Source organism: Nerophis lumbriciformis, linkage group LG16 (genome assembly GCF_033978685.3).
Source record: "Nerophis lumbriciformis linkage group LG16, RoL_Nlum_v2.1, whole genome shotgun sequence".
NCBI classification, from domain to species: domain Eukaryota; kingdom Metazoa; phylum Chordata; class Actinopteri; order Syngnathiformes; family Syngnathidae; genus Nerophis; species Nerophis lumbriciformis.
The window spans coordinates 35,942,708-35,969,509 of NC_084563.2; the positions used below are offsets into that span (position 1 = coordinate 35,942,708).

The following is a 26,802-nucleotide window of genomic DNA, read 5'->3' on the forward strand; positions in this document are numbered from 1 at the left end:
GATTTGCTTCCTCTTGCTCCTTTTCATACATGTTGTAAGAAAAAATAACTTATGCGCAATATTTGATGTATCATCTTAAAACTTTGTACATGTTCGAAATAAACTTAAACTTCAAACATTTCACTTACAATCAGTAGCTTAGCGTTGAGTCAGGTCAGTGTAAACAAATTACAACAGGTACTCCTTCATTCAGTGACCATTAAAAAAATATTAATTACTGTTACTTTCCCAAAAAAGTAAAATTATTCTTTAAAAGATGCAATGTGAGTGTGTGCCTTTCAAAGGTGGTGCTTGTTGCTAAGTGAAGCATGACGACAGTCCGGGTGTGCTCATTGGCTGTTTTAGCTCAGCATTGGTCGTCTGTAGACTGGAAGTAGATTGTTGACAGCGGCCCCTGTGGAATGTTTTTACTGATAGTTAATAAATGATTAAACGTGCGTCAGTGGCTGTGTCTGTCCTTGTCCACAAACTGTTATTGTATTGTATGATTAATATTGTTGATGATTTTCACTTTATTATTATACTTAAGAGTAACAAGTTAGATTATTCGTCACTGGAGGAACAAATGTCGTTATTATGTGATGCAATTTTTACGAACACTGTTGATTACTGTTCTGACAGTAATAAAATCAGAACAAAATCTAAAACGAGCAAAAATGTGATTTCATGTATTTTTGTTTTTTAAATGAATCAATCCATAGTAATCGTGATAATCGTGGAACCGTGATTATTACTCAGACTATAAGTGTACATTCAAAATCTATAAGAGACCTCTTCCTGCCAACATTAATCATACAAGTGGAAGTAGCAATGGTTTAGGGCCCACCTGAAACCAAAGCTAAAATAAGCAAGTAATTAATTCTCAAGACTCAGCTGTCTATCTGCTCCTGAAAAAGACATGGCACCTTTTTGTGGACAAAAATTTACAAATTCTCCAAATAGAAGATGGTTTTGACAGGGTAGAGATGGAGGCCGTTTATGTCAAGGTTGAGAAACCATCTATGAGCAGAGATACGATCACTACTGTGTACCCCACATACAAGGCTGTCCTTACATCCCTACCAAAGAGAGTCATTATTGTATCCTCGAACATATAAACACAACAAAGCCACATTCGGTTTTAGGTGTGTCCACGACCATTGATACAACTGAATGGAATACTAACGAGCATGATACCACCCAAATGACTGCCTTTGGCTGGCAGGAGTCTCACTCCACTAACCGTCGTTTATGCACCACAATGGGCATGACCCCCGATTTAGAGGATAAATACTTTGGATCCTTTACCATCCTCTTAGACTTGAGCTGTCTTTGAGCATGAAGGAACGAGGCTGGCTCGAATGAGAAGAGAAATGTCTGAACAGTTGTCAAATCGAAACAGTTTAATCTATTTAGCTTGGTACAAAAGGTCTGACAGAAACCGAAGCGTACACAAATTTAAGCAAATTTTCCCACGAGAAATAATGTAAATCCTATTAAAACTAATGTCTTCAATTGGTCAATTGTCATTTTCCACTTCTGTGAAAAATCAGCATTGCACCATTCCATCCATCCATTTTCTACCGCTTATCCTTCTTGGGGTCGCGGGGGGGGGGCTGGAGCCTATCCCAGTAAGCAAATATCAATAGGCTCCGACTTTGGTTTTAATACTGTGGTATATTTCTGATCGTGTCACTCTCCCAAGTCAGAGTGACTATGTGATGGGTGATGAGCCAAGAAGGCGCCAACGAGGAATCGTCCATCAAAAAGCTTTATTTGTTTCAGCAAGCCTCAGACTTGAACTGCAGCTTCCAGGAGAAAGAGTGTGGGCCTGATTACTCTTCTGATGTCCTCTCGGACCATTGTCCTTAAATACCTTTTACACGAAGACCTTTACTCTTTGTAATTCTAGTCTTGGAGCCGGCCAGTCTGGACAAAGCCCAGTTTGTTGTTTGGCCAGTCAATCTATTTCCTGACCGTATCCCTCTGCTCAGTTTGAGTCGGGTGACTTCCGACTCCTAACCTCTCCTCGTACCTGTGGGGGCTCCTACCAGATGTCACTAATCTGTTTATAATCAATCCTAAAATCCAAGCCTGCATTCCTTTCAGATTCCAATTATCCTGGGGGCAACTGCCACCACTCTCTAGGTTGAGGTGTGAAAGACACCTGCACCCGAAGCTATCTAAGGGCATATTTCCTTAATAGAATAATCCCCTAAAAGTTTCTGTGACCAAATACAAATGCATGCTAGTTCACAATCATATAAGAAAAATGTACATGTCACAATTCACCTCATTACATTACAAACTTAAATCTTCCGTCTTGGATGAAATACTTTTAAACAAATAAGATAGCATTGCACGTACTGTATACAAATAAATAATCAACTCCATAATTGAGATTAAGAAAGTGCACACGTATCGTATTTTCAGAGTTTAAGAGCCCGATATTTAAGCATTATCCACCAAATTTTAGAAGAAAATAATATTTTTACATTTATTAGCCGTTTAGCAACACTAAATTGGCCCTAGTGTGTGAATGTGAGTGTGAATGTTGTCCGTCTATCTGTGTTGGCCCTGCAATGAGGTAGCGACTTGTCCAGGGTGTACCCCGCTTTCCGCCCGAGTGCAGCTGGGATAGGCTCAAGCACCCCCGGCGATTCTGAGATGGACAAGCGGTAGAAAAATGGATGGACAATGGATAGCCGCACCGGACTATACGCCACAGATATATACCCGTATGAAAGAAAGACATGAATTAGCCGCACTGTTTTATAAGCTGCAGAGTTCAAAGCGTTGGAAAAAAGTAGCGGCTTGTAGTCTGCAAAATACGGTAAATTGACCTACTCAGTGGTTAGAGTGTCCGCCCTGAGATCGGTAGGTTGTGAGTTCAAACCCCGGCCGAGTCATACCAAAGACTATAAAAATGGGACCCATTACCTCCCTGCTTGGCACTCAGCATCAAGGGTTGGAATTGGGGGTTCAATCACCAAAAATGATTCCTGGGCGCGGCCACTGCTGCTGCCCACTACTCCCCTCACCTCCCAGGGGGTGAACAAGGGGATGGGTCAAACGCAGAGGACACATTTCACCACACCTAGTGTGTGTGTGACAATCATTGGTACTTTAACTTAACTTAACTTTAAATTACCTCTCCTAAATAAAATATGTATGTAAACATTTCACATTATAAGTGAAAATAAATTATACAATTCTGCTTCGGGTCCAAACTTAGTATGGTGAAGGTTGTGATAATGCCACCTTCGAACTTTGCTAAGAGTTATTCCTTTAATTCAGTAGTGTATGTCTCAACTTCTTTATCAAATTGCTGTTATTTACAACTTTTTTTGGCCCCTTGGTGGATTATTTTGCAGTCGTATAAAAAAGTAGACTTAATCATCAACACAAAGAACTATTTGTTTGGACACTCCATTCTGTGGAATGATACGCAAATGTAATAGTTTGTTACACCGATGTTTGATAGTACGATAACAGAGACAGTATGGTGGGGGGAGATGGAAAATGTTGATCGTAAACCAAAGTGGGACATACGAAACCGAGATACCAAGTAAGTAGTAGTGAATAAAGCTGTTGTACGACTGCCTTTAGCTACTTTAATTGGTTCCCCCCTTTTAAGGGGGTGTCGCCTGTAGAGAGAAGTGGGGCCCCAGTTGCCGCGGCCATGCTCGGGGAGCTGAAAGAAGCAGGTGAGCTGGACACAGAAGAAGACGAGGACAGAGGAAGCGAGCCGGAGTTCGATGAGCCGCTGTGTGCTCTGGTTAAGAACTGCAACATGCTGCGCAACATAGTGGGGCCTGCGTGTATCTTCCTCAAACAAGGCTTTGCACAGAGCCAGATCGTATGTATGACCTGAAATCTGCACATATCAGATGTGTTTCATAAAGTGTGCAATCATATTATGCAGCGATCAATAACCCGCTGTTCCATGTATTCTTTCATACATAGTATGATGTGAATACATGCTCATAAGTGCTGTTTTCAGTTGTTTACGTTACCATTTTTTTTAAGCTCATTGAATGATTTTGTGATTTTTACATTAATTTGCTAATCATGATTAACAAATTTACCAATATACCAATATGGTGAAATCCTTCTGCTTTCGTCTTAACATTCAAAACATGGTGGTGTACTTACTACTGATATGTAGTTATTTTGACAAATGTGGTGTATAGACCAGTGGTCCCCAACCACCGGTGCGGGTCGGTGACGCATTTGCTACCGGGCCACAAAGAAACATTACATTTAGAAACAACTGCATTTTCTCCGACTTAAAGGGGAATTGCACTTTTTTTGTAATGTGGCCTATCGTTTGCAGCCATTATGAGAGACAAGAACACATGCCTTTTTTTTTTTTTTTTTTAGGATTTTAAAGATGATAAAAAAAAACGCTGGAAAGATGTGGCTAATGGGAGTCACCGTTGTCGCCTTCAAAGCCCTTTAAGACAACTTCAAAACCCTCCATCAATGTTTTATATACACACTGCAAGTATATATATAATGTAGTAACAGACATGTTCATACCAATATGTAATATGTTCAATATTTACCGTATTTTGACCATTTTAATAATATCTGGCACTGATTACTTCCGCGCATTGATTTCTGTTTCCATAGTGTTCCTACTTCCGGAATCAAATGTGTGTGTGCGTGTGTTCTAATCTTGGCGGACTTGGTGACAGACAACGAAGACGACTATTTTTGGTCATATGAGGATTCACAACCTTATCTTTCTGAAGCTGAAAATACTGAGGATGAACTGCTGCTTATAGAAGCGAGCACGGAGAAGAGGGTGAAACGTTGGCACAGACTGAAGCCGAGAGAGTGAGGTGAGAGGCACTCGAAGCTGCAAATGTGGAATTTGGAGCCAAGGTATTTCGACAAATCAACAGGAAACGTCCATGGCCAGCTGGACCAGACGAACAACTGACTAGTGAGTCACTTTAATATCGATCGTGATACACGTCATGCGTCATTACAACTACAGTATATACACTCTCTGGCTAGCTCAGCTGTGTACAAACAAAACATGAATTGTGGGCTAATACTTGACAGATACTATAATATGATTGTTCCTGTTTTTCAGTCAGTACAGATTGGTGTCTTATCGCATTGTGTTGTGCATTACAAACTTAAACATGTTTCATGCTAACCTAGAAGTTAGCTTATCTCATGCTATAGTTAGCTTTTACGGCTAATACCGAAGCACGCAGATGTGTTACTACGATAGAAAAATAGTTCCTCAGTGTTCGCTCTTACAATAACAATGTTGTCACAGCTTGGTTACTATACAGGTAACGTAAATTAAGTATTGTAGAGGTAGAAATGATTGCTCCCATTAGCTGCATTGCTAGCCACCGAGAACGAGACAATTTTTACATGTTAGTCTGCAAAACAAAGAAAAAACCTTTTGTCATAATCTCTCATAATGATTGTAAACGATAGGCTAAATTTAAAAAAAAAAAGGGCAGTTCCCCTTTAAGTTTTGCGTGTCGCACTCGACAAACCAATAAGCTTATTCAATGTTGTGTGATAAAACTCATGATAGGAATTGGCCATTTGTTATACTTATTATATGTTTGTTACATGTGAAAATGCACATAGATAGATTGATATATAGATAGATAGTACATTAGATATTATAGAAAGTGTAAACGTGCCAGATTGTAGCCAAAGGCTAATTTCAATATACAGTCCTGGCAGGTGGATGGTATACACAACATGATCAATAAAAAAAAGTTAAGTTAGACCAACATCAGGCATAAACAGTGCAATGAAATACACAGATTCAGATTGAAAAATTAAAAAAATTAAAAAATACAAATAAAACAGTATGTTGCTGCATGAGTTCAGCTCAGGACAGATGAAGAAAAAAGTCAGTATATGGAGAAGTGCAAGTGTGCTAAATTGTTGCATGTATTAATTATGCTGAAGGAAGAAAATGCACATCTCCCTTGGCCTATACTAAGTTGTAGTGCTGCTATTATTGCACCTAGTCCTTTTGCGCAAGTAGTTAGCATTAACAGATGTGTTTACAAAAAAATGGCACCAAAAAGGATCTATGGATGAAATATTGCACAAAATATGAATGCATAACTTTTGGAATAGAAATAGAAGGCCACATAAATCCATTGGAACTAATGGCAAGTATAGAGCTTATCTATAAATCCTCTTGTCCTTGGCGATGACGTGTCACGTATCACATATGTTAGCCAAAAAATAAGCTCACAAACCAGCAAAAATTAGTATAAATCAAAAGTCTTGGAGGGCTTTTTTGCAAAGGGAAAAAGGTTAGCCTTATGGTGAGTTGTATTTTTCATGTACTTATTTTTGTTGTATTTATCTCAGAATCAGAATCAGAAATACTTTATTAATCCCAGAGGGGAAATTTACTGCCTAATATGGAAAGAAAATAATGCCGACATTAATCCGGTCCCTGGTGAAAAAGAGGTTGGGAACCCCCTGTTTTAGACTGCAATATTGCTCAAATAAGGACACTAGTATGTCTATCTTGTGTGCTAGTGTGTGCTTAGCTGTTGTGTAGCTGCTAGTGCCAAGTAGCTTATAGTATATACAGTATATATATACCATGTTTACCTTTTGTACAAAACCCAAAACCAGTGAAGTTGGCACGTTGTGTAATTCACAAATAAAAACAGAATACAATGATTTGCAAATCCTTTTCAATTTATATTCAATTGAATAGACTGCAAAGATTTAATGTTCGAACTGAGAAACACAATTTTTTTGGGCAAATAATCATTTACTTAGAATTTAATGGCAGCAACACATTGCAAAAAAGTTGGCACAGGGGCATTTTTACCACTGTGTTACATGGCCTTTCCTTTTAACAACATTCAGGTAACGTTTGGGAGCTGAGGAGACCAATTTTTGAAGCTTTTCAGGTGGAATTCTTTCCCATTCTTGCTTGATGTACAGCTTAAGTTGTTCAACAGTCCGGAGTCTCCGTTGTGGTATTTTAAGCTTCATAATGCGCCACACATTTTCAATGGGAGACAGGTCTGGACTACAGGCAGGCCAGTCTAGTACCCGCACTCTTTTACTATGAATCCACGCTGCTGTAACACGTGGCTTGGCATTGTCTTGCTGAAATAAGTAGGGGTGTCCATGATAACGTTGCTTGGAAGGCAACATATGTTGCTCCAAAACCTGTATGTACCTTTCAGCATTAATGGTGCCTTCACAGATGTGTAATTTACCCATGCCTTGGGCACTAATACACCCCCATACCATCACAGATGCTGGCTTTTCAACTTTGTGCCTATAACAATCCGGATGGTTCTTTTCCTCTTTGTTCCAGAGGACACTTTTTTTAAACATGTTTCAGGCATCAAGTTCCAAATGAGCTAATATTAGCAAAAAATAACAACCATTTCAAGTTCGAACGTTAAGTATCTTGTCGTTGCAGTGTATTTAATTGAATATAGGTTGAAAAGGATTTGCAAATCATTGTATTCTGTTTTATTTAGGATTTACACAATGTGCCAACTTCACTGGTTTTTGGTTTTGTAAAATACTTGACAAAAATAGAAGAAAAGACCAACCTTGTGTGCTTATTGGAGGACATTGAGATGTTAACTGGCTGTCCAGCTTTGCACAAGTAAACACGCTGCAGGACAGCCTGTATCATTTTGAACTGATATCCGATATTAATTCGGAATCGGAACACCCCTGTAAAAAAGTTCTGTTTATGAAAAGGGGCTCGTGTGTACCCAATCGACAAAATACAAGTTTTGAGGACAGTTTTGTGCATTGATATTTTACATGAAATGCTACATATTACATTTGTTATGTGTAGGGGTTCCCAATAATTATCGGATCGGGTCGATAATTGGAATTATGTTGTCACACCGGTGATTTGATATCATAAAAAAAAATGTCAAATAACAAAATAAACGCTCCAGTGAGGCAAGACTACTCATACTGTGCTGTAGGTGGGTTAGAGTGATTAAATCAAGTGCTTTTACTTTGTGGGATTTTCCAAACTGTTTTTAGGATAATCCGACCTCACAGTGTAAACAATCATGGCGTCGGTCGTCAGAGGAAGACATCCTGCATGCCGCCCAAACCAAATGCCCTCCAAATACTTTGTGAGGAAATAAAAAAACACCTTTTTTTAACACATACAACCTCATTGACCACTAACTAGAATCCACACTGTAAAAAGAATAAGCTATGGATGACTTATTCCTTTGCTACGTTAAAGTATGCAAGTAACATTATTGTTCGTAACGCAGCATCCTAGAGGAAGCACAGAGAGTTTGGTGCTCTTTTTAAACTTTATTGTCGACGTTAACATGGCAACAGCAGCCCTCATTACACGTTACAGGGGTCGGCAACCCAAAACGTTGAAAGAGCTATATTGGACCAAAAATACAAAAAACAAATCTATCTGAAGCCCCAAAAATTAAAAGCCGTATATAAGTCTTATAATGAAGGCAACACATGACATAAGTGTCTATATTAGCTATAATAGCCTACTATCAAAATGACTATATGTTGCAGGCTGAAGCAAATCACTGTTGACAAAAATGTTGAAATGTAATATTTATTCTACACATTTTTACAACATTAGAAACCATTTGTAAATCAGAGGCTACTCGGAAGGTGAGATAACTCCTGGAAATTACTGGCTTTTAATGGCCAAAGGTATATACGTATGTGTGTGTCCAAGTTAAGGCTGTCTTCTTTTAATAGATTTATTACAATCTTTGGCAAACCACGTAATGTTTGCTGTGGTCTGGAACAACATGGCACACAAACAACTACCGGTATCTGAAATGCAGCCAATATTACATACAGATAATGTGTCATGAGACATGCAAAACTAAATGATATACAAAGAGAATCAAAGTAAAGGATATTAAATGAGCTCAAATATACCTACAAATGAGGCATAATGTTGCAATATGTACATGCAGCTAGCCTAAATAGCATGTTAGCATTAATTAGCTTGCAGTCATGCACTGACCAAATACGCCTGATTAGCACTCCAACAAGTCAATAACATCAACAAAGCGCAATTTTGTGCATTTACGCACAGCATAAAACTTTTGGTGGACAAAATGAGTGGAAGATTTTACATATAAACAAACTCTTGCGTCACAGTCCACACAATGGTGAGTTCAAGAACCGCCGAAATTAGTTGGACAAAACGATGTTCACCAAATACTCTCATCAGTGAAGCATACACACAAACATATTAAACAGTGGGCTTTCTAACAATTGGGAAGGTTTGTGTCATGATTGTCCTCAAACAAAAAACATACTAAAAAAAAAAGAAATTCCCCCCATCTTTTTCCATTTTCAATCCTTTTTTAAAAATGCTTCAGGGAGCCTTAGGTTGCTAACGTTAGCACAACAACACACCACTTCCTCATGACGGTTATGGCGAGCAAGGTTGCAGTCAGGAACACTCAGAATTTTGAGCATCAAACATTTCATCTTTTGGTATGCATTGCTGCAATAATTATGCCAATTTGTTCGAGATTTTGTTTTTCATTCTTGAATGCATTACTTAATTATCTTTTCATTCATGTCACCAAAGTATTTTAATTACTAGTCTATTCAACTCGAATGTCACAAAATTCCATACAAAAATATGCATGTTTTTTTTTTTTTTAAGTACCAGTTTGGGCAACGCTCAAGCGCCATTATTTTTAAAGTACCGATTTGATACTGGTATCGGTTAAAATGTCAACGACACCTACTCTTAATCAGAACATAACTTTACTGATTTATGTATGTGTGTTAGTGGTGATGTCATATTTGGTTAGGACGCAGATACAGGTACGGTTTGTGAAATCCACCATTGTTTTACTCTTTCTTAATTCCATGTGAGCACAAACAACACTCAAATCTACATCTATAAAATAAATGAATAAGTTATCGGTCCTAGTCTTGAGAGGCAGGAAGTTATCAGTTTGGGTTTGAAAAAATTGTGAATGCCTGATTATGTGTACTGACTCAGTACAGGGTGTGCACCACTTTTCACCCAAAGTCAGCTGGGCTAGGCTCCAGCTGGAATGTGAACATGAACAGGAAACAAGTTAGAAAGTACAAATTGTTTAATATTAGGTTAAATTAGCAGAAATGAAGGATTTTGCCTGTTCCAACCCTTGTCTGATTAATTGATGATTTATTAGGGCCTCTGAAAGATAATGTAGTCGATTTTCACTTTTCATGTGCTTTCTTTTTTGATTTATATTGTTTTATTAGTAAATTCTACATTACAGGAGTAAGTTATATGGTGAAACAATTACATTTACACTTATTTCTGTTATATCAATGTCCATCCCATGAAAGTGCGGATGACAAAATTGGTTTGGGGTGGAAAATTGTAAAAAAATGCACGATAAGCCTTCGTGATTTGTAATACAATTTGCAAGCGTAATCCCCTTGTGTTGTCCCTCACCAGCAGCCTCTAATCCCGCCTTGTGTTATTTCCCATGATGAAGTCGCAGGCTCGCAAAACATATCACGGGCATATCCCGGTCTCACCTGCATGTCAAATTTGAACTCGTGTCTCGTAAATGAAGCTTTTTCGCATTATGAAATACCATTATTATTTAATAATTTTGATTGATTACCCAACCCAACGATCCAGAGAATATTGTTGTCAAAATGTTTTGTGTTAACCTGACTGTCCATTTCTTTCTATGCATTGTTCTACTCCAACCCACATCCTGCAGGACCGAGACCTGCGACCTGAAGAAATGGAAGGTATAATTGCATCTCTGAATTATTGTCATATCCTTTTAACATGACAACGTTCCGGACTTTGCCCTTACCTGCACACATTGCCATCCATCCGCTGCAAGCAGCTCCCTTAAGGCTGCAGTGATATTTACATCTTTGATGTACTATTTAGTTCAAACTTGACCCGTTTTTGACATTAACTTAATTTTTTTTTATAGCCTAAAATGCACACAACTTGAAACTTGTTTTATAAGGTGCACTATTGTATAAATGCTACTAGGGAAGTGTGCATTTCACATCTGTACCAATACTGTAGCTGGATATCGGTACTCTACTCTACCAATTGTTGGCACTTTTGTGTGTGTACATGTTTGTGGTACTAATTTAAATGTTGATATGTTTAAAATGTTGTTTTCTTACGCTTATGAGTCTTATTTGCAAGTATGCATTATTTGCAGTTTGTCCTTGGTGGGTTGCCTTCATCAGAACATAGTCTTTGCCATCAAGTTGAATGTGCCAGTCTTGTCTTCTGTTGGGTCAGACAAAATGTTTACAATAAATGGGCTTGATCTACTAGGATCGAAATACCATGCGCTAAAAAGCATGTGCAAAGTAAAAATAATTGCATGAGGGCATGTTGAGAGTGATCTACTAAGACTGCGTGTGCAATTGATTATTATTCAAATGAGGATTTTGCATGTACTATGCAGCTTTCACCATAGAGACACTACTCTGCTGCACATTCATGTTATCATGCTCCTACACCTGTGGAGTTTTGCCATGTTTTGAAAAATGCAGCAGACATGTAACACTTTTAATGGGCATTTTATACTGAGCAAAAATATAAACGCAACACGTTTGTTTTTTCCTCTGTTGGGATTGACTTATGCACACAATGATCATGCTATTTAATCAACATCTTGATGTGCCACACTTGTGAGGTGGGATGGATTATTTTGTCAAAGAAGAAATGCTCACTAACACAGATTTAGAAAAATTTGTGAACAATATTTGAGATTAATAGGTTTTTTGTATATGTAGTAAAAGTTATAGATCTTTGAGTTCAATTTATGAGAAATGGGATCAAAAACAAAAGTGTTGCGTTTTTATTTTTGTTGAGGTAGAAGCAACACTGCAGTGCATCTACAACGGAACCCACTTTTTTAGCATGCTGAAGGTGCGCTCACAGGAGATGCTGTCACTAACTGCGAGTGTATCCTGGAATGTTCCAGACGCAAGAAAAGGCATATTGTAATAAAACAAATGTAATGCAGGAGATATTTTAATATCTCATTTATAAAAACACCAGCAGACCCCAAAACGCATCAGTTGAATTTGTTTTAACAAGCCCCTTAAGTCATTCAGCAGCTATAACATTATACATATATATTGCTAAATAGACGATTTGTCTAATATTTTTATTTTTTACAATCATACGTAAGACGGAGCTGCAGGGCGATCACCTTCTTTCTCACAGCCATTTCTGCGCAACTGCCAGTTTTCACTGAGACATACTTAATAAAGACGCAAAACCTGCGGCCACATAACAGTTTCAATCTTGATAGATCACACTGCGTGTGCTAAATTATTATGTTTCCATTTTCTCCTCCCAGTATTGTGGGCGTTGTGATAATCAGCATATATTCTGCATATTCATGAAGGCTAAATGGATTGCACCGCTTATTTTACTCACTAAAGGGACGCAATCCTCTGCACACAAGTTTAGTAGATCAGCTTTGTGTGTGCTCAAGTTTGTACGTGTTTTAGTACACGCAAACCTTTAGTAGATCAGGCCCTAAGTGTTAGGGGTATCGTGATACAACTGTTTCCACTTCCAATGGGACACAATATTGGAGTAATAATCTGTGCTCTCTCGTAGTTGTTGCATTTGTCCTTGTTTCTTGCAATGAACAAAGAGAACATAGTCTACCAAGTCAATTTTTTTATGTGTCAAACATACTTGGTCAATAAATCTGATTCTGATTCTGATACAATATCCCCAGGAATCACACTTTTATTATTCTGTAGTGTGGAATGTTGGAAAAGGTTTGATCAAGTAAAATTAGTCAAACAGAGAACAATGTTAGGTATGAAAATCACTAACTTATTATTACCAGTCTATAAAAGACATATGCTGTCTTTAAGCTGAAGGGGAGTGTTTTTTTTTTTTTTTGCAATACCTTGTGGCCATAATAATTCATGATGCGATAGCTTGAATGATGTAGATATTGGATACTTTCTAATACGCTTCTGCTTTGGAGACTTTGTAAGTGTAAGTAATATGCAACTATATAATTGTTATTAGAAAATGAGCTGTTTTAGACTGCAATATTGTTTAGTTAAGGATACTAATGAAGTATGTCTAGCTTGTGTGCTATTGTGTGCTTAGCTGTTGTGTTGTTGCTAGCTCCTGGTAGCCTATAGCCTACCGTGTCTACCTTTTGTAAATGACTTGACTAAAATACAACAAAAGACCAACGTTGTGTGCTTACTAGAGGACAGGATTGTTTGGATCATTATATGTCGAAGAAGTTGAGATTCAAAGAACAAAATACAGTTTTTTGGGTGTTATGATTGATAAAAATATGTCATGAAAATTACATATAAATTAAATAAGTGCCATCTCCTCCCCAACCCGGAGATGGCACTTCACCCTTTTCCAGGTGAGAACCATAGACTCTGACTATTTTAATATTGTCTCAAATGTTTCTATTAAATATTGAGTACATTAAATAAATATAAAAAATTATTGGAATGGAAATATTGGATATTTTACATGCAAGCCAATATCGTCAGATACCTAATTTTTTGCTGATATCGAACAGGGACACCCCACGTAATTATTGTCCTTATTAAACACGAGCTGTTTGATTGTAACCTGCATCTTACGAAATTTAGAGGTGTTGAAATCGCCATGTAAAATTGCTAATGCTCATCTTTAGCATGTATATGGCATATCCAATGTAAATTAGTATCGAGCTAGCGTTTTTTTAAAAGGGCTGTTATAAGGAATGCTTGCTTTTTCGGTATGGAACATTGTAGCATTAGTTAGGACAGTGTTTGAGCCTGTGCAGTCTGCAATCCGACATGACGTCACAAGCAACAATAACAGTACACTTGTTGTAAAGACTTCTTCTCGACTGCGCATCCCAAAATGTCAGTAATCAGATTTGACTGTCATGAGACCTGCATGGCGTGTCACCAACAAACTGGCAGCAATCAGGCATGTGTGAAACGACTGCCTCTCCTGTACAAGCCTAGGGTTAGGAAATGCGTATGTCTTATGTAAAACAGGACATGATCATGCATGTGGAATTGCAAAAGATCCCCCCCCGATAATGTACCTTGATGGTTGGAAAAGCGCTACACAAGTATAACCCATTTAATGAGTAAAACCCATGCCCCCACCCAAATTATTTATACTTTGCACACGATTTGTAAAAAAAAAAAAAAAAAAAAAAAAGGGTATTGCCAGGCTGGAAATGCCACAGTGGTGAAATGCTCTCTTAACAGATGAAAAAAAATAAAAATATAAATCACAATGCCATATTTACAGAAGTAATTATAAGATATTTTAACACTCTTTTTCTCCTGCAGAGCTGCGTGAGGCGTTCAGGGAGTTTGACAAGGACAAGGATGGCTTCATCAGTTGCAAGGACCTTGGCGAGTGCATGAGGACGATGGGATACATGCCGACTGAGATGGAACTGATCGAGCTCAGCCAGCAGATCTGTAAGCTCACTGTAAAGAGAGAGAGAGAGTTAGAGAGGACGAGAGAGAAACTGGATTAAAAAAATCCAGAAATCCATGATTTAGGAGAACAGGATGCACAGGAGATAAAAAAAACTATAAAAAAAACAAACTTGGATGGCGACTTAGACATAGTGCTATCTTAGACACCAGCATTTTAAAATGGGTGTCCCGATCCGATAACAGTAAAAACATGTATCGGCTTGCACCTAAAATCTCTGATGAAATCTCCGATACAAGCAATCTTGCAGTGTGTTTTACTTGTGCAACGCTGGGCAGCCAGTTAACATCTGAATGTCTTCCAATGAGAGCACACGTTGGGTCTTTTCTTGTTTTTTTAGTCAAGTCATTTACAAAAGGTAAACATGGTAGGCTATAGGCTACTAAGAGCTCAAAGCTACACACGCTAGAAATACAGTATCTATTAAGTGTCCTTTATTAAACAACGTTGTAGTCTAAAACAGCACATTTGTCAAAATAAATAAGTATTAAATAATTACGGTTGCATATTACTTACAAATACAAAGTCTCCAAGGCAGAAAACGTATTAGAAAGTATAAACAAATGCGTCTGCATCATTTAACTTACAGCATCATGAGCTTAACGTCATTCATTATTTTGAAAATATCACTCCACTTCACTCAAAGGCAACATAAGTCCATCCCAAACAGTTAAAAGTAAATAGGTTAGTGGTTTTCATACCTGGTATTGTCTTCTGTTTCACTAATGATAGTCAAAACAAGAAAAAGAAGCAAAGCATGAGAGATAAGGGAGAGGGAAGGGAAGTGTCCACCTTTGCAGAGAGCCAGAGATGAAAGATTAAACAATTAATCAAAGCAACATAGTAGAAATCAAAGCTTTTTTCGACTAAAATTCATTAATCGTTGGAACTTTACGAAGCAAAATTAAACTGTTTAGCATTCTAGCGCACAGCTAAGCTAGCGGTAGTAAGCTCTTACATTAACTATGCATGTTGCCTGTAATGTCTGGCCTCGAATGTTATTTAAATCAAATACAAAGAATACTATCTACAAATACATTATGAAAACGATAAATATTGAGAACAAATTCGCAAAATCACAAGCTGATGAAAAAATTCATATCAACATTTTGAAATATCTGACGTGAAATCAAGCATTTTATCAATCAGCATCAATCAACTTACTTCATCATGAGCTTGACCTAATTATTGAGAACCAAAAGAACAAACACCACTCCACTTCAACTTAAAGACAGCATAAATCCATTTCAGATGGTTAATAACAAATAAGTTAGTGTTTTTCATACATACCATTGTTCTCTATTTGATTAATTTCACTTAATAAAAGGATTTTTACTATTCCACAGTACAAAATATTAAAATTATGTATGATTCCTGTGATATTGTATCGGCTGATACTCAAGCCTCCTCGTATCAAAAGTGAAAAAGTTGTATGGGGACATCCCTACTGAAACCCCAACCCTGGACTACAAAATGACTGAGCAAGTTAGTTTCCACTATGTTTTTTGCCCTCTAGGTGGCGGCAGAGTAGACTTTGAAGATTTTGTGGAGTTGATGGGTCCAAAGATGCTGGCTGAGACCGCAGACATGATTGGAGTCAAAGAGCTTCGGGACGCCTTTAAAGAGGTCTGCTTTATGATGACATCCTGCCAGATTATACTTGTTTTGTTCTCTCCTAATTCCCTCTTCCGCGCCCTTACTGTCCTAGTTTGACTCCGATGGTGACGGTCAGATCAGCCTTGGGGAGCTAAGAGAAGCCATGAAGAAGCTGATGGGCGAGCAACTCAACCACCGTGAGATAGATGAGATCCTGCGTGACGTCGACCTCAACGGGGACGGAGAGGTAGACTTTGAGGGTGAGCAAGGATGAGGGGGATTTGACATCACTTAGGCCATGTCTACACTAAGTCGTTTAACCCCTTAAACTAATAATTATTTAGCCTAAGGCCCCGTTCACACTAAGCCAGATAAGGTTATCCAGGGTAAATCACACCTAACCTTATCCGTGTCCACACACAACAATGCCACCGTTTAAGATCCCCGCCCCCCTCCGTCCGCCAGCGCAACGCGACCTAGTACGCATGTGCGAAAAAAAAAAAATCTATCTGCTCCAAGCTCTCCAGTAATGACTTTACTTCACTGTGAAGTTACAAACCCCGTATGAGTTGGGAAATTGTGTTAGATGTAAATATGAACGGAAAACAATGATTTGCAAATCCTTTTCAACCCATATTCAGTTGAATGCACTACAAAGCCAAGATATTTGATGTTCAAACTCATAAACTTTTTTTTTTTTTTTGCAAATAATAATTAACTTAGAATTTCATGACTGCAACATGTGCCAAAGTAGTTGGGAAAAGGCATGTTCACCACTGTGTTACATGGCCTTTCCTTTTAACAACATTCAGTAAACGTTTGGGAACTGAGGAGACACATTTTTTAAGCTTCTCAGGTGGAATTCTTTCCCATTCTTGCTTGATGTACAGCTTAAGTTGTTCAACAGTCCGGGGGTCTCCGTTGTAGTATTTTAGGCTTCATAATGCGCCACACATTTTCAATGGGAGACAGGTCTGGACTACAGGTAGGCCAGTCTAGTACCCGCACTCTTTTACTATGAAGCCACATTGATGTAACACGTGGCTTGGCATTGTCTTGCTGAAAGAAGCAGGGGTGTCCATGGTAACGTTGCTTGGATGGCAACATATGTTGCTCCAAAACCTGTATGTACCTTTCAGCATTAATGGCGCCTTCACAGATGTGTAAGTTACCCATGCCTTGGGCACTAATGCACCCCCATACCATCACATATGCTGGCTTTTCAACTTTGCGCCTATAACAATCCGGATGATTATTTTCCTCTTTGGTCCGGAGCACACGACGTCCACAGTTTCCAAAAACAATTTGAAATGTGGACTCGTCAGACCACAGAACACTTTTCCACTTTGTATCAGTCCTTCTTAGATGAGCTCAGGCCCAGCGAAGCCGACGGTGTTTCTGGATGTTGTTGATAAACGGTATTCGCCTTGCATAGGAGAGTTTTCACTTGCACTTACAGATGCAGCGACCAACTGTAGTTACTGACAGTGGGTTTCTGAAGTGTTCCTGAGCCCATGTGGTGATATCCTTTACACACTGATGTCGCTTGTTGATGCAATACAGCCTGAGGGATTGAAGGTCACGGGCTTAGCTGCTTACGTGCAGTGATTTCTCCAGATTCTCTGAACCCTTTGATGATATTACGGACCGTAGATGGTGAAATCCCTAAATTCCTTGCAAAAGCTGCTTGAGAAAGGTTTTTCTTAAACTGTTCAACAATTTGCGCATGCATTTGTTGACAAAGTGGTGACCCTTGCCCCATCCTTGTTTGTAAATGACTGAGCATTTCATGGAATCTACTTTTATACCCAATCATGGCACCCACCTGTTCCCAATTAGCCTGTTCACCTGTGGGATGTTCCAAATATGTGTTTGATGAGCATTCCTCAACTTTATCAGTATTTATTGCCACCATTCCCAACTTCTTTGTCACGTGTTTCTGGCATCAAATTCTAAAGTTAATGATTATTTGCAAAAAAAAAAAAGGTTTATCAGTTTGAACATCAAATATGTTGTCTTTGTAGCATATTCAACTGAATATGGGTTGAAAATGATTTGCAAATCATTGTATTCCGTTTATATTTACATCAAACACAATTTCCCAACTCATATGGAAACGGGGTTTGTATTTAAAAGAGCTATATTGTAAATAGTTTTACATTTGTTTGCTGTGTTTTGTGTGCAAGTTTTTAAATTAAAATGTATCTCCTTTGAACAATATCCAGTGTTGTGGTATTTCAATTAACTAGAATCCTGTGTGCTTTGGAGAATTGTAGGGAATCACACCTGAGCCATCATAAATTAATAAAATCTTTATTAGACATGATAAAGTAGACAATGCGCTAAACAGTTTGGGACACGAGGGGATGGTTCCATCTTTCAGCTGCGTACTAATGGCGGAGTTAGCGAAGATGCGGTCATCATGCCTGCCATTTCACAGTCACAACCATAAAGCAATATTTGTAGTCACACACTGCCTATCACGATCACATCCACATCACTGAAACGTGTCTTTAGTTTTGTTAGTTTTAAGGCAGACTGTGCGGCAACATCCTGACACTTTTGATGTGTGGGCTTAATTAGTTGCTTCCTCTCCGAACTGACTTTGTAAACGATCAATGAGTCCATACAAAGCTAAGTGCCTGAGATTCAAGAATTACACGGCTGACTTACCCGTGTAAAAAATTATCCAAGGAGGGGGACCTTAAACGATGGTCTAGTGTGGCCTTAGGCGATGTCTCCACTAAGTCGTTTAAACAAATAATTATTTAGCCTAAGCCCCGTTTCAGCCACACTAAACCAGCGTTTAAGGTCCCCGTCCTCGGACAAATTTTTACACGGGTAAGTCAGTCGTGTAATTCTTGAATCTCCGGCACTTAGCTTTGTATGGACTCATTGATCGTTTACAAAGCGAGTTCGGAGAGGAAGTGACGCCAGAAAGACGGGTAAGTCAGACGTGTAATTCTTGAATCTCCGGCACTTAGCTTTGTATGGACTCATTGATCGTTTACAAAGCGAGTTCGGAGAGGAAGTGAAGCCAGAAAGACCCCACCCCACACAGGAAGTGACGCCAGGAAGTCCGCACCCCACACAGGCGCGGACATAACAAAGATGGAGGCGGATCATCCAGACATGCCCGTGTTTCTCCTTCTTGTACATGTCCAGGCGCTTTTGGAAATTACAAATCAATACCTTAAGACAGTGTTTTTCAACCACTGTGCCGCGGCACACTAGTGTGCCGTGAGATACAATCTGGTGTGCCGTGGGAGATTATCTAATTTCACCTATTTGGGTTAAAAATATTTTTTACAAACCAGTAATCCGCAAATAATGTGTTGTTGTTGAGTGTCTGTGCTGTCTGGAGATCAGCAGACTTACCACGTTATACTCTTCCATATCAGTAGGTGGCAGCAGGTAGCTAATTGCATCGTAGATGTCGGAAACGGCGGGAGGCAGTGTGCAGGTAAAAAAGGTGTCTAATGCTTAAACCAAAAATAAACAAAAGGTGAGTGCCCCTAGAAAAGGCATTGAAGCTTAGGGAAGGCTATGCAGAACAAAACTAAAACTGAACTGGCTACAAAGTAAACAAAAACAGAATGCTGGACGAAAGCAAAGACTTACTGTGGAGCAAAGACGGCGTCCACAAAGTACATCCGAACATGACACGACAATCAACAATGTCCCCACAAAGAAGGATAAAAAAACCTGAAATATTCTTGATTGCTAAAACAAAGTAGGTGTGGGGAATAGCGGTCAAGGAAGACATGAAACTGCTACAGGAAAATACCAAAAAAAAGAGAAAAAGCCACCAAAATAGGAGCACAAGACAAGAAGTAAAACACTACACACAGGAAAACAGCAAAAAAGTCCAAATAAGTCAGGGTGTGACGTGACAGGTGGTGACAGTACACCTACTTTGAGACAAGAGCTATATTGATGCACGCTTGGTTATGCTTTAAAGTCATATCCAACAATTGCGACAACGACTTTTTATTGTCAATATCGGCTGCTGAGTTTCAGTTTTTAATTATTTCTGCTGGTGGTGTGCCTCCGCATTTTTTCAATGGAAAAAATGTGCCTTGGCTCAAAAAAGGTTGAAAAACACTGCCTTACGCTATATCAGTGTTTTTCAACCACTGTGCCGCGGCACACTAGTTGCCAACCCTCCTGAATTTTCCGGGAGACTCCCGAATTTCACTGCCTCTCCCAAAAATCTCCTGGGACAATCATTCTCCCGAATTTCTCCCGATTTCCAGCTGGGCAACAGGCACGCCCCCTCCAAGTCCATGCGGACCTGAGTGAGGACAGCCTGTCGTAACGTCCGCTTTTTCTCCATATAAACAGCGTGCCGGCCCAGTCACGTCGTAACATCTACGGCTTTTGGAGAGTGCACAACTGCGCACACAACAAGAAGGAGACGAAGCAGAAGAACGAAGAAGAGACAGTCATGGCGACGATGAGTGACAGAGAATAGAACGAGGATGGACATTTCAACCCTAAACTCGCTCCTCTCCAGCAAATTCAATTTCACAGATGCTGCCCATACCTATGCTCCTTCAAAGGCTGTGCTACTGGCTGCAAAGCATTGCACTTTCAAATACAACAATGAGTAGAGCAGTGTTATGTGTGTGTATATGTGTATATATATGTGTATATATATATATATATATATATATAATAAAATAAATATATATATATAGCTAGAATTCACTGAAAGTCAAGTATTTATTTTATTTATACATATATATATATATATATAAGAAATACTTGAATTTCAGTGCATTCTAGCTATAAATATACTCCTCCCCCCTTAACCCCGCCCCCCAGGCCCAGCCCACCTCAACCCCCCGCCCACCCACCCCCCAATCTCCCGAATTCGGAGGTCTCAAGGTTGGCAAGTATGGTGTGCCGTGGGAGATTATGTAATTTCACCTATTCGGGGTAAAAATAATTTTCGTAAACAAGTAATTATAGTCTGCAAATAATGTGCCGTTGTTGAGTGTCGGTGCTGTCAAGAGCTCGGCAGCGTAACAATATAATGCTCTTCAATATCAGCAGATGGCAGCCGGTAGCTAATTGCTTTGTAGATGTCGGGAACAGGTCGTGTGAGACGACGACGGTTTGTCGTGAACCCAATATGCAGACGACAGTGGGAGGCAGCATGCAGGTGAAAAGGTATCTTGTGCTAAAACCAAAAATAAACAAAAGTTGAGTGCCCCTAAGAAAAGGCATTGAGGCTTAGGGAAACTAAAACTGAACTGGCTACAAAGTAAACAAAAACGGAATGCTGGACGACAGCAAAGACTAAAATGCACAGCAAACTATTTGCAATATAGCTCTTTTAAATAACTTCACAGTGAAGTAAAGTCATCTACTGGAGAGCTTGGAGCAGAAAGACACTTTTTTTTCGCGCCTGCGTACTAGGTCGCGTTGTGCCAGCGGCCGGAGGGAGGCGGGGGTCTTAAACGGTGGCATTGTTGTGTGTGGACACGGATAAGGTTAGGTGTGATTTACCCTGGACAAGTGATTTACCCTGTGATTTACCCTGGCTTAGTGTAAACAGGGCCTTAGTTAAAGTCTGTAACAGGAACTGCTGGTCTTTGTGCGTACGACCAACCCACAACATTAAGTACACTTACTAACACGTTCTATTATGTTATTTGTGTTCCTGCCATTTAATCATTTACCATTATATCATTTAGTTTTTGAGTAACTGGTACAGTAACTGTTTTTGAAATGCTCCCTTTCCATTGCCAGACTTTATATTTAAGCTACAGAACTGGAGACCATTTTTACGCATAGACAGTGTGGATAAAGACCTTTAAAACTATTATTTTGATTACTTAATTGCATGTTTTTGTCACCCGGGTCCATGATTACTTCAAAACTCATATGGTCAACATTATAAGTAAAAATTAAATGTAAAATAATCGTAATTTCCGGACTTGCCTGCTCTCCATCTCGTCTTCCATAGACACCAAAGCCTGTGTTTTTCTCGTGCTCTTTCAACATTTCCTCAAGCATCTTGGAGACGAGGACACAAAATAGAATCCCAGCGCCTCACCTTCTTTTTCTATCGTTTTTTAGGCCACGTCTGCTGTTCTTTCTCCGTTATTCAGCAAGTTCTGACTCAGTCTTTCTCTCCTCGAAGGTGCTCCTGACTTTTGGGATTGCATTTTACTTGAGTCTTTTACATTTTCTTCCCTCCAAACTCAGATCAAAACCCTTCTTCAAATTCAGAATCATTAAAATGGTTAAACTGCAGTCAACAGGTCTGTCCAGTTTTGGACTAGGAGTCCATTTGACTGGAGAGGTTCATTCTTTCCTCATATTCCCATCATTTGGAAATGTTTGCAGGCTGACCCCTGTCTTTAGTCATATTGTTACTACTTGCAACAATAAATCTGTTAGACATATTTGATAATTCCTTCAAATTCTGCATGAAAATACTGCAATTTTGGATAAAGATGCTGTTAAAATACATAGGACTTGCTATACTATGCTATACCAAATACCACGCGCAAAACAGGGTGTCCAAACCATAAAATTGTGTCTACTACTGTATGTATGTGTGCTGCATGTAAACTACTAAGACAATTGAAAAATGGTGCTGATCGCCTTTTTTAAAGGAGGTTTTTGCGTGTACTGCTGGCATTATGTGCACTGCACATTCGTATTATGTGCTCTCCAACCTGTGTGCAATGTTGTTGAACCCACAGCACACATTTATTTTACGTAACACCTTTTCTGCAATATACAATCACAATCTAGACCAGAGGTGTCCATTACGTCAATCGCGAGCTACTGGTCGATCGCGGAGGGTGTGTCAGTCGATCGCCAACTAGGCTTGAAAAAATAGTCCTAAAAATTAGCGATCAGAAATCTTCACGATGACGTCACTTTCGTCACTTGATTGACATTCACGGCACCCGAGGGTCTTGTGAAATGACGCTGGCTGCTGCGAGCTCAGTGTGAAGGGAAAAAAAGACCGCCAGGGAGGCGAGAAACAGTTTTTATTCCAACCATACCTTCTGTCAAAAGCCTAAAGACTGACCACATAGTTCCTGTCTTCACAATAAAAGCGCTGCTCTATCCTGCCTGCGCTAAAAAAAATAAGAGTCTCAGAAAGCTGGCGTGCACAAGCCCGCAAGCCACGGAGTTTGCCGAAACAGCAGCCTGCCTTCATGAAGATGCAGACTATATGACTAACGGGGAACCCCACAAATAAACACATCTCAATTGAGACTTTTTGTGACGATCTGTCACATTCACGTTGGGTTGTGTTTCCTGGGTTTGGTGTTTGTGTCCTGTCAAGTTAAAGTACCAATGATTGCCACACACACACAAGGTGTGGTGAAATTTGTCCTCTGCATTTGACCCATCCCCTTGATCACCCCCTGGGAGGTGAGGGGAGCAGTGAGCAGCAGCGGTGGCCGCACCCGGGAATCATTTTTGGTGATTGAACCCCCAAATGCCAACCCTTGATGCTGAGTGCCAAGCAGGGAGGTAATGGGTCCCATTTTTTATAGTCTTTGGTATGACTTGGCCGGGGTTTGAACTCACGACCTACCGACACTCTAACCACTAGGCCACTGAGTAGATGCTCTTATTTTGGTTCCCTTTCCTGATTGTCTCCCTGAGCGCTGGTTCCTGGCCACACCTGGTGTCAATCAGCTGGCTGTTATTTATGACTGCCTTGCCCCCCAGTCAGTGCTCGAGGATTGTATGCTGTCTCCTGGGTTCCTGGTTCCTGTTTTCCCTGCATTTCCTTTTGACATTAAAGTCATGTTTTCCTGCAACACGCCTGCCATCTCTGCATCTTGGGGTTCACCATCAACACATCATGACTGGCTCTAAAAGGATCGGGTCTTATACTGGAAGAAGTCCATGGACTCAGGAAAAGGATTAACAGACCAGAAGTTCCCAAAATACCCCAAGTAGTCCCAAGGTCATGAAATACCCCAAAACAGACTTAGGCTACAACAAAAACTCTTGGTACTCCAAAAGGTCCCAATTGTACCCAAAGGGTCCGAAGACAGGGCCATGGCTCGGGGCCCTTTTGGGTATATTTCATACCTTTTGGGCAACATCATTCATCATTGGGACCACTTGAATTATCTTGGTACCTTCCTAGACTCCTCCAGAGTCTTAATCGGTTCAAATCGGACCTTGTAGATACTTAGAAAACCAGGTTAGGGTTATAGGAAAAACGACCGACTACCTTTTAGCCTTTTTCCACCAAAAGTTCAGGAACATTAAGTTCCCAGAACCTTTAGTTCTTGGAATCAAAGTTTCCTGGAGAAGTGTGTGGTTTGTATTTTCAGTGTAAACTATTCAAATCAGTAGGGCTGCGAATCTTTGGGTGTCCCACGATTCGATTCAATATCGATTCTTGGGGTCACGATTCGATTCAAAATCGATTGTTTTCGATTCAACGCGATTCTTGATTCAAAAACAATATTTTCCCGATTCAAAACGATTCTCTATTCATTCAATACATAGGATTTCAGCATGATATACCCCAGTCTGCTGACATGCAAGCAGAGTAGTAGATTTTTGTAAAAAGCTTTTATAATTGTAAAGGACAATGTTTTATCAACTGATTGCAATAATGTAAATTGGTTTTAACTATTACCGTATTTTCCGCACTATAAGGCGCACCTAAAAACCACAATTTTTCTCAAAAGCTGACAGTGCGCCTAATAACCCGGTGCGCTTTATTACGATTCATTTTCATAAAGTTTCGGTCTCGCAACTTCGGTAAACAGCCGCCATCTTTTTTCCCGGTAGAACAGGAAGCGCTTCTTCTTCTACGCAAGCAACCGCCAAGGAAAGCACCCGCCTCCATAGAACAGGAAGCGCTTCACCCGCCCCCATAGAACAGGAAGCGCTTCACCCGCCCCCGGAAGAAGAAGAAAAAACGCGCGGATATCACCGTACGTTTCATTTCCTGTTTACATCTGTAAAGACCACAAAATGGCTCCTACTAAACGATCCGGTTCATAAAAAGACGCAATCTCTCCATCCGCACACGGATTACTACCGTATTTCACAGCAACTGAACCGCACTGTGGAACGGGAGCACGTACGGTGAATATTCGCTCCACAGGGAATGAGAAGTCATCCTTCACTGTGGTTCTAGCTTGCCATGCTAACTTCCACTCATGGTGATATTCAAAAGGAAGACCTTGCCAAAAGAGACCTTTCCAGCCGGCGTCATCATAAAAGCTAACTCGAAGGGATGGATGGATGAAGAAAAGATGAGCGAGTGGTTAAGGGAAGTTTACGCGAAGAGGCCGGGTGGCTTTTTTCACACAGCTCCGAAGGCGAACACACCTTCACTAAGACGGGCAGACAGCCTCGGACGACATACGCCAACATTTGCCAGTGGATCGTAAATGCTTGGGCAGATATTTCGGTCACAACTGTGGTCCGAGCTTTCCGGAAGGCAGGATTCACAGAACAACAGCGACACTGACTCCCGAAGACTTCTACGAGACGGAACCGGCCATTTTGGATCCCACGCTTGCGCAACTTTTCAATTCGGACACCGAAGACGAAGAATTCGAAGGATTTACGAATGAAGAATAACTTCAGAAGGTGAGCGCTATGTTTATTTTGTGTGTTGTGACATTAACGTTCGAGCAACATTATGTTACTATTGCTCTACACCATTTTGAATTTTACTATGTTTGTGATTGCACATTTGCGTACATTTTGGGACAGAGTTGTTAGAACGCTGGTTTTCAATATATTATTAAAGTTTGACTGAACTATCTGACTGTTTTTTTGACATTCACTTTAGCGCAGCGTTTTTTTGACATTCACTTTAGCGCAGCGTAGGCGCGGCTTTTAGTCCGGGGCGGCTTATTGGTGGACAAAATTATGAAATATGTAATTCATAGAAGGTGCGGCTAATAATCCGGTGCGCCTTATAGTGCGGAAAATACGGTAAATGAACCAAAAATATGACTTATTTTATCTTTGTGAAAATATTGGACACAGTGCAAGCTTATGAGATGCGATGCAAGTGTAAGCCACTGTGACACTATTGTTCATTTATTTTTATTTTTATAAATGTCTAATGTTAATGTCAATGAAGGATTTTTAATCACTGCTATGTTGAAATTGTAAATAATATTGATACTGTTGTTGGTAATATTAATTTTTGTTTCACTACTTTTGGTTTGTTCTGTGTTGTGTTTGTGTCTCCTCTCAATTGCTCTGTTTATTGCAGTTCTGAGTGTTGCTGGGTCGGGTTTGGTTTTGGAATTGAATCGCATTGTTAGGGTATTGCTGAGTATTGTTTTGTTGGATTGATTAATTAAAAATAAAATGAAATAAAAAAATTTAAAAAAATTTAAAAAATAAATTAAAAAATCGATTTTTTAAAAATGAGAATCGATTCTGAATCGCACAACATGAGAATCGCGATTCAAATTCGAATCGATTTTTTCCCACACCCCTACAAATTAGGCTAATGGCTTATGGATGAGTGGTACAGTATATTTATACAATGATACCCTGTAAATAAACAGACGCAATTAGGTCATATTTCTGTGAATACAGTGTAAATAAATGAACTGTGATGGGCAAGCTACTCGTAAAATGTAGTAAACTAAGCTACAAATTACTCTGGATTAAATGTAGCTACTGTGATGAGGTGGCGACTTGTCCAGGGTGTACCCCGCCTTCCGCCTGAATGTAGCTGAGATAGGCTCCAGCGCCCCCCGCGACCC

General features: G+C 39.6%; 1 protein-coding gene across 5 annotated transcripts in view; it reads left to right on the top strand.

The window, feature by feature from the left end:
* The window catches only part of cabp2a (calcium binding protein 2a), a 74,088-nt gene that overhangs the window by 44,805 nt on the left and 2,481 nt on the right, over window positions 1-26,802 (top strand). For 3 of the 5 annotated variants that reach the window (XM_061977049.1, XM_061977050.1, XM_061977051.1), the window contains 4 exons: window positions 10,710-10,740; window positions 14,314-14,448; window positions 15,984-16,093; window positions 16,176-16,323. In XM_061977049.1, the coding sequence (XP_061833033.1) occupies window positions 10,710-10,740; window positions 14,314-14,448; window positions 15,984-16,093; window positions 16,176-16,323 (424 nt within the window). Of the gene's footprint in view, window positions 1-3,616; window positions 3,839-10,709; window positions 10,741-14,313; window positions 14,449-15,983; window positions 16,094-16,175; window positions 16,324-26,802 lie in introns of all 5 variants that reach the window. The other 2 variants (XM_061977046.1, XM_061977047.1) reach the window with 1 other exon arrangement.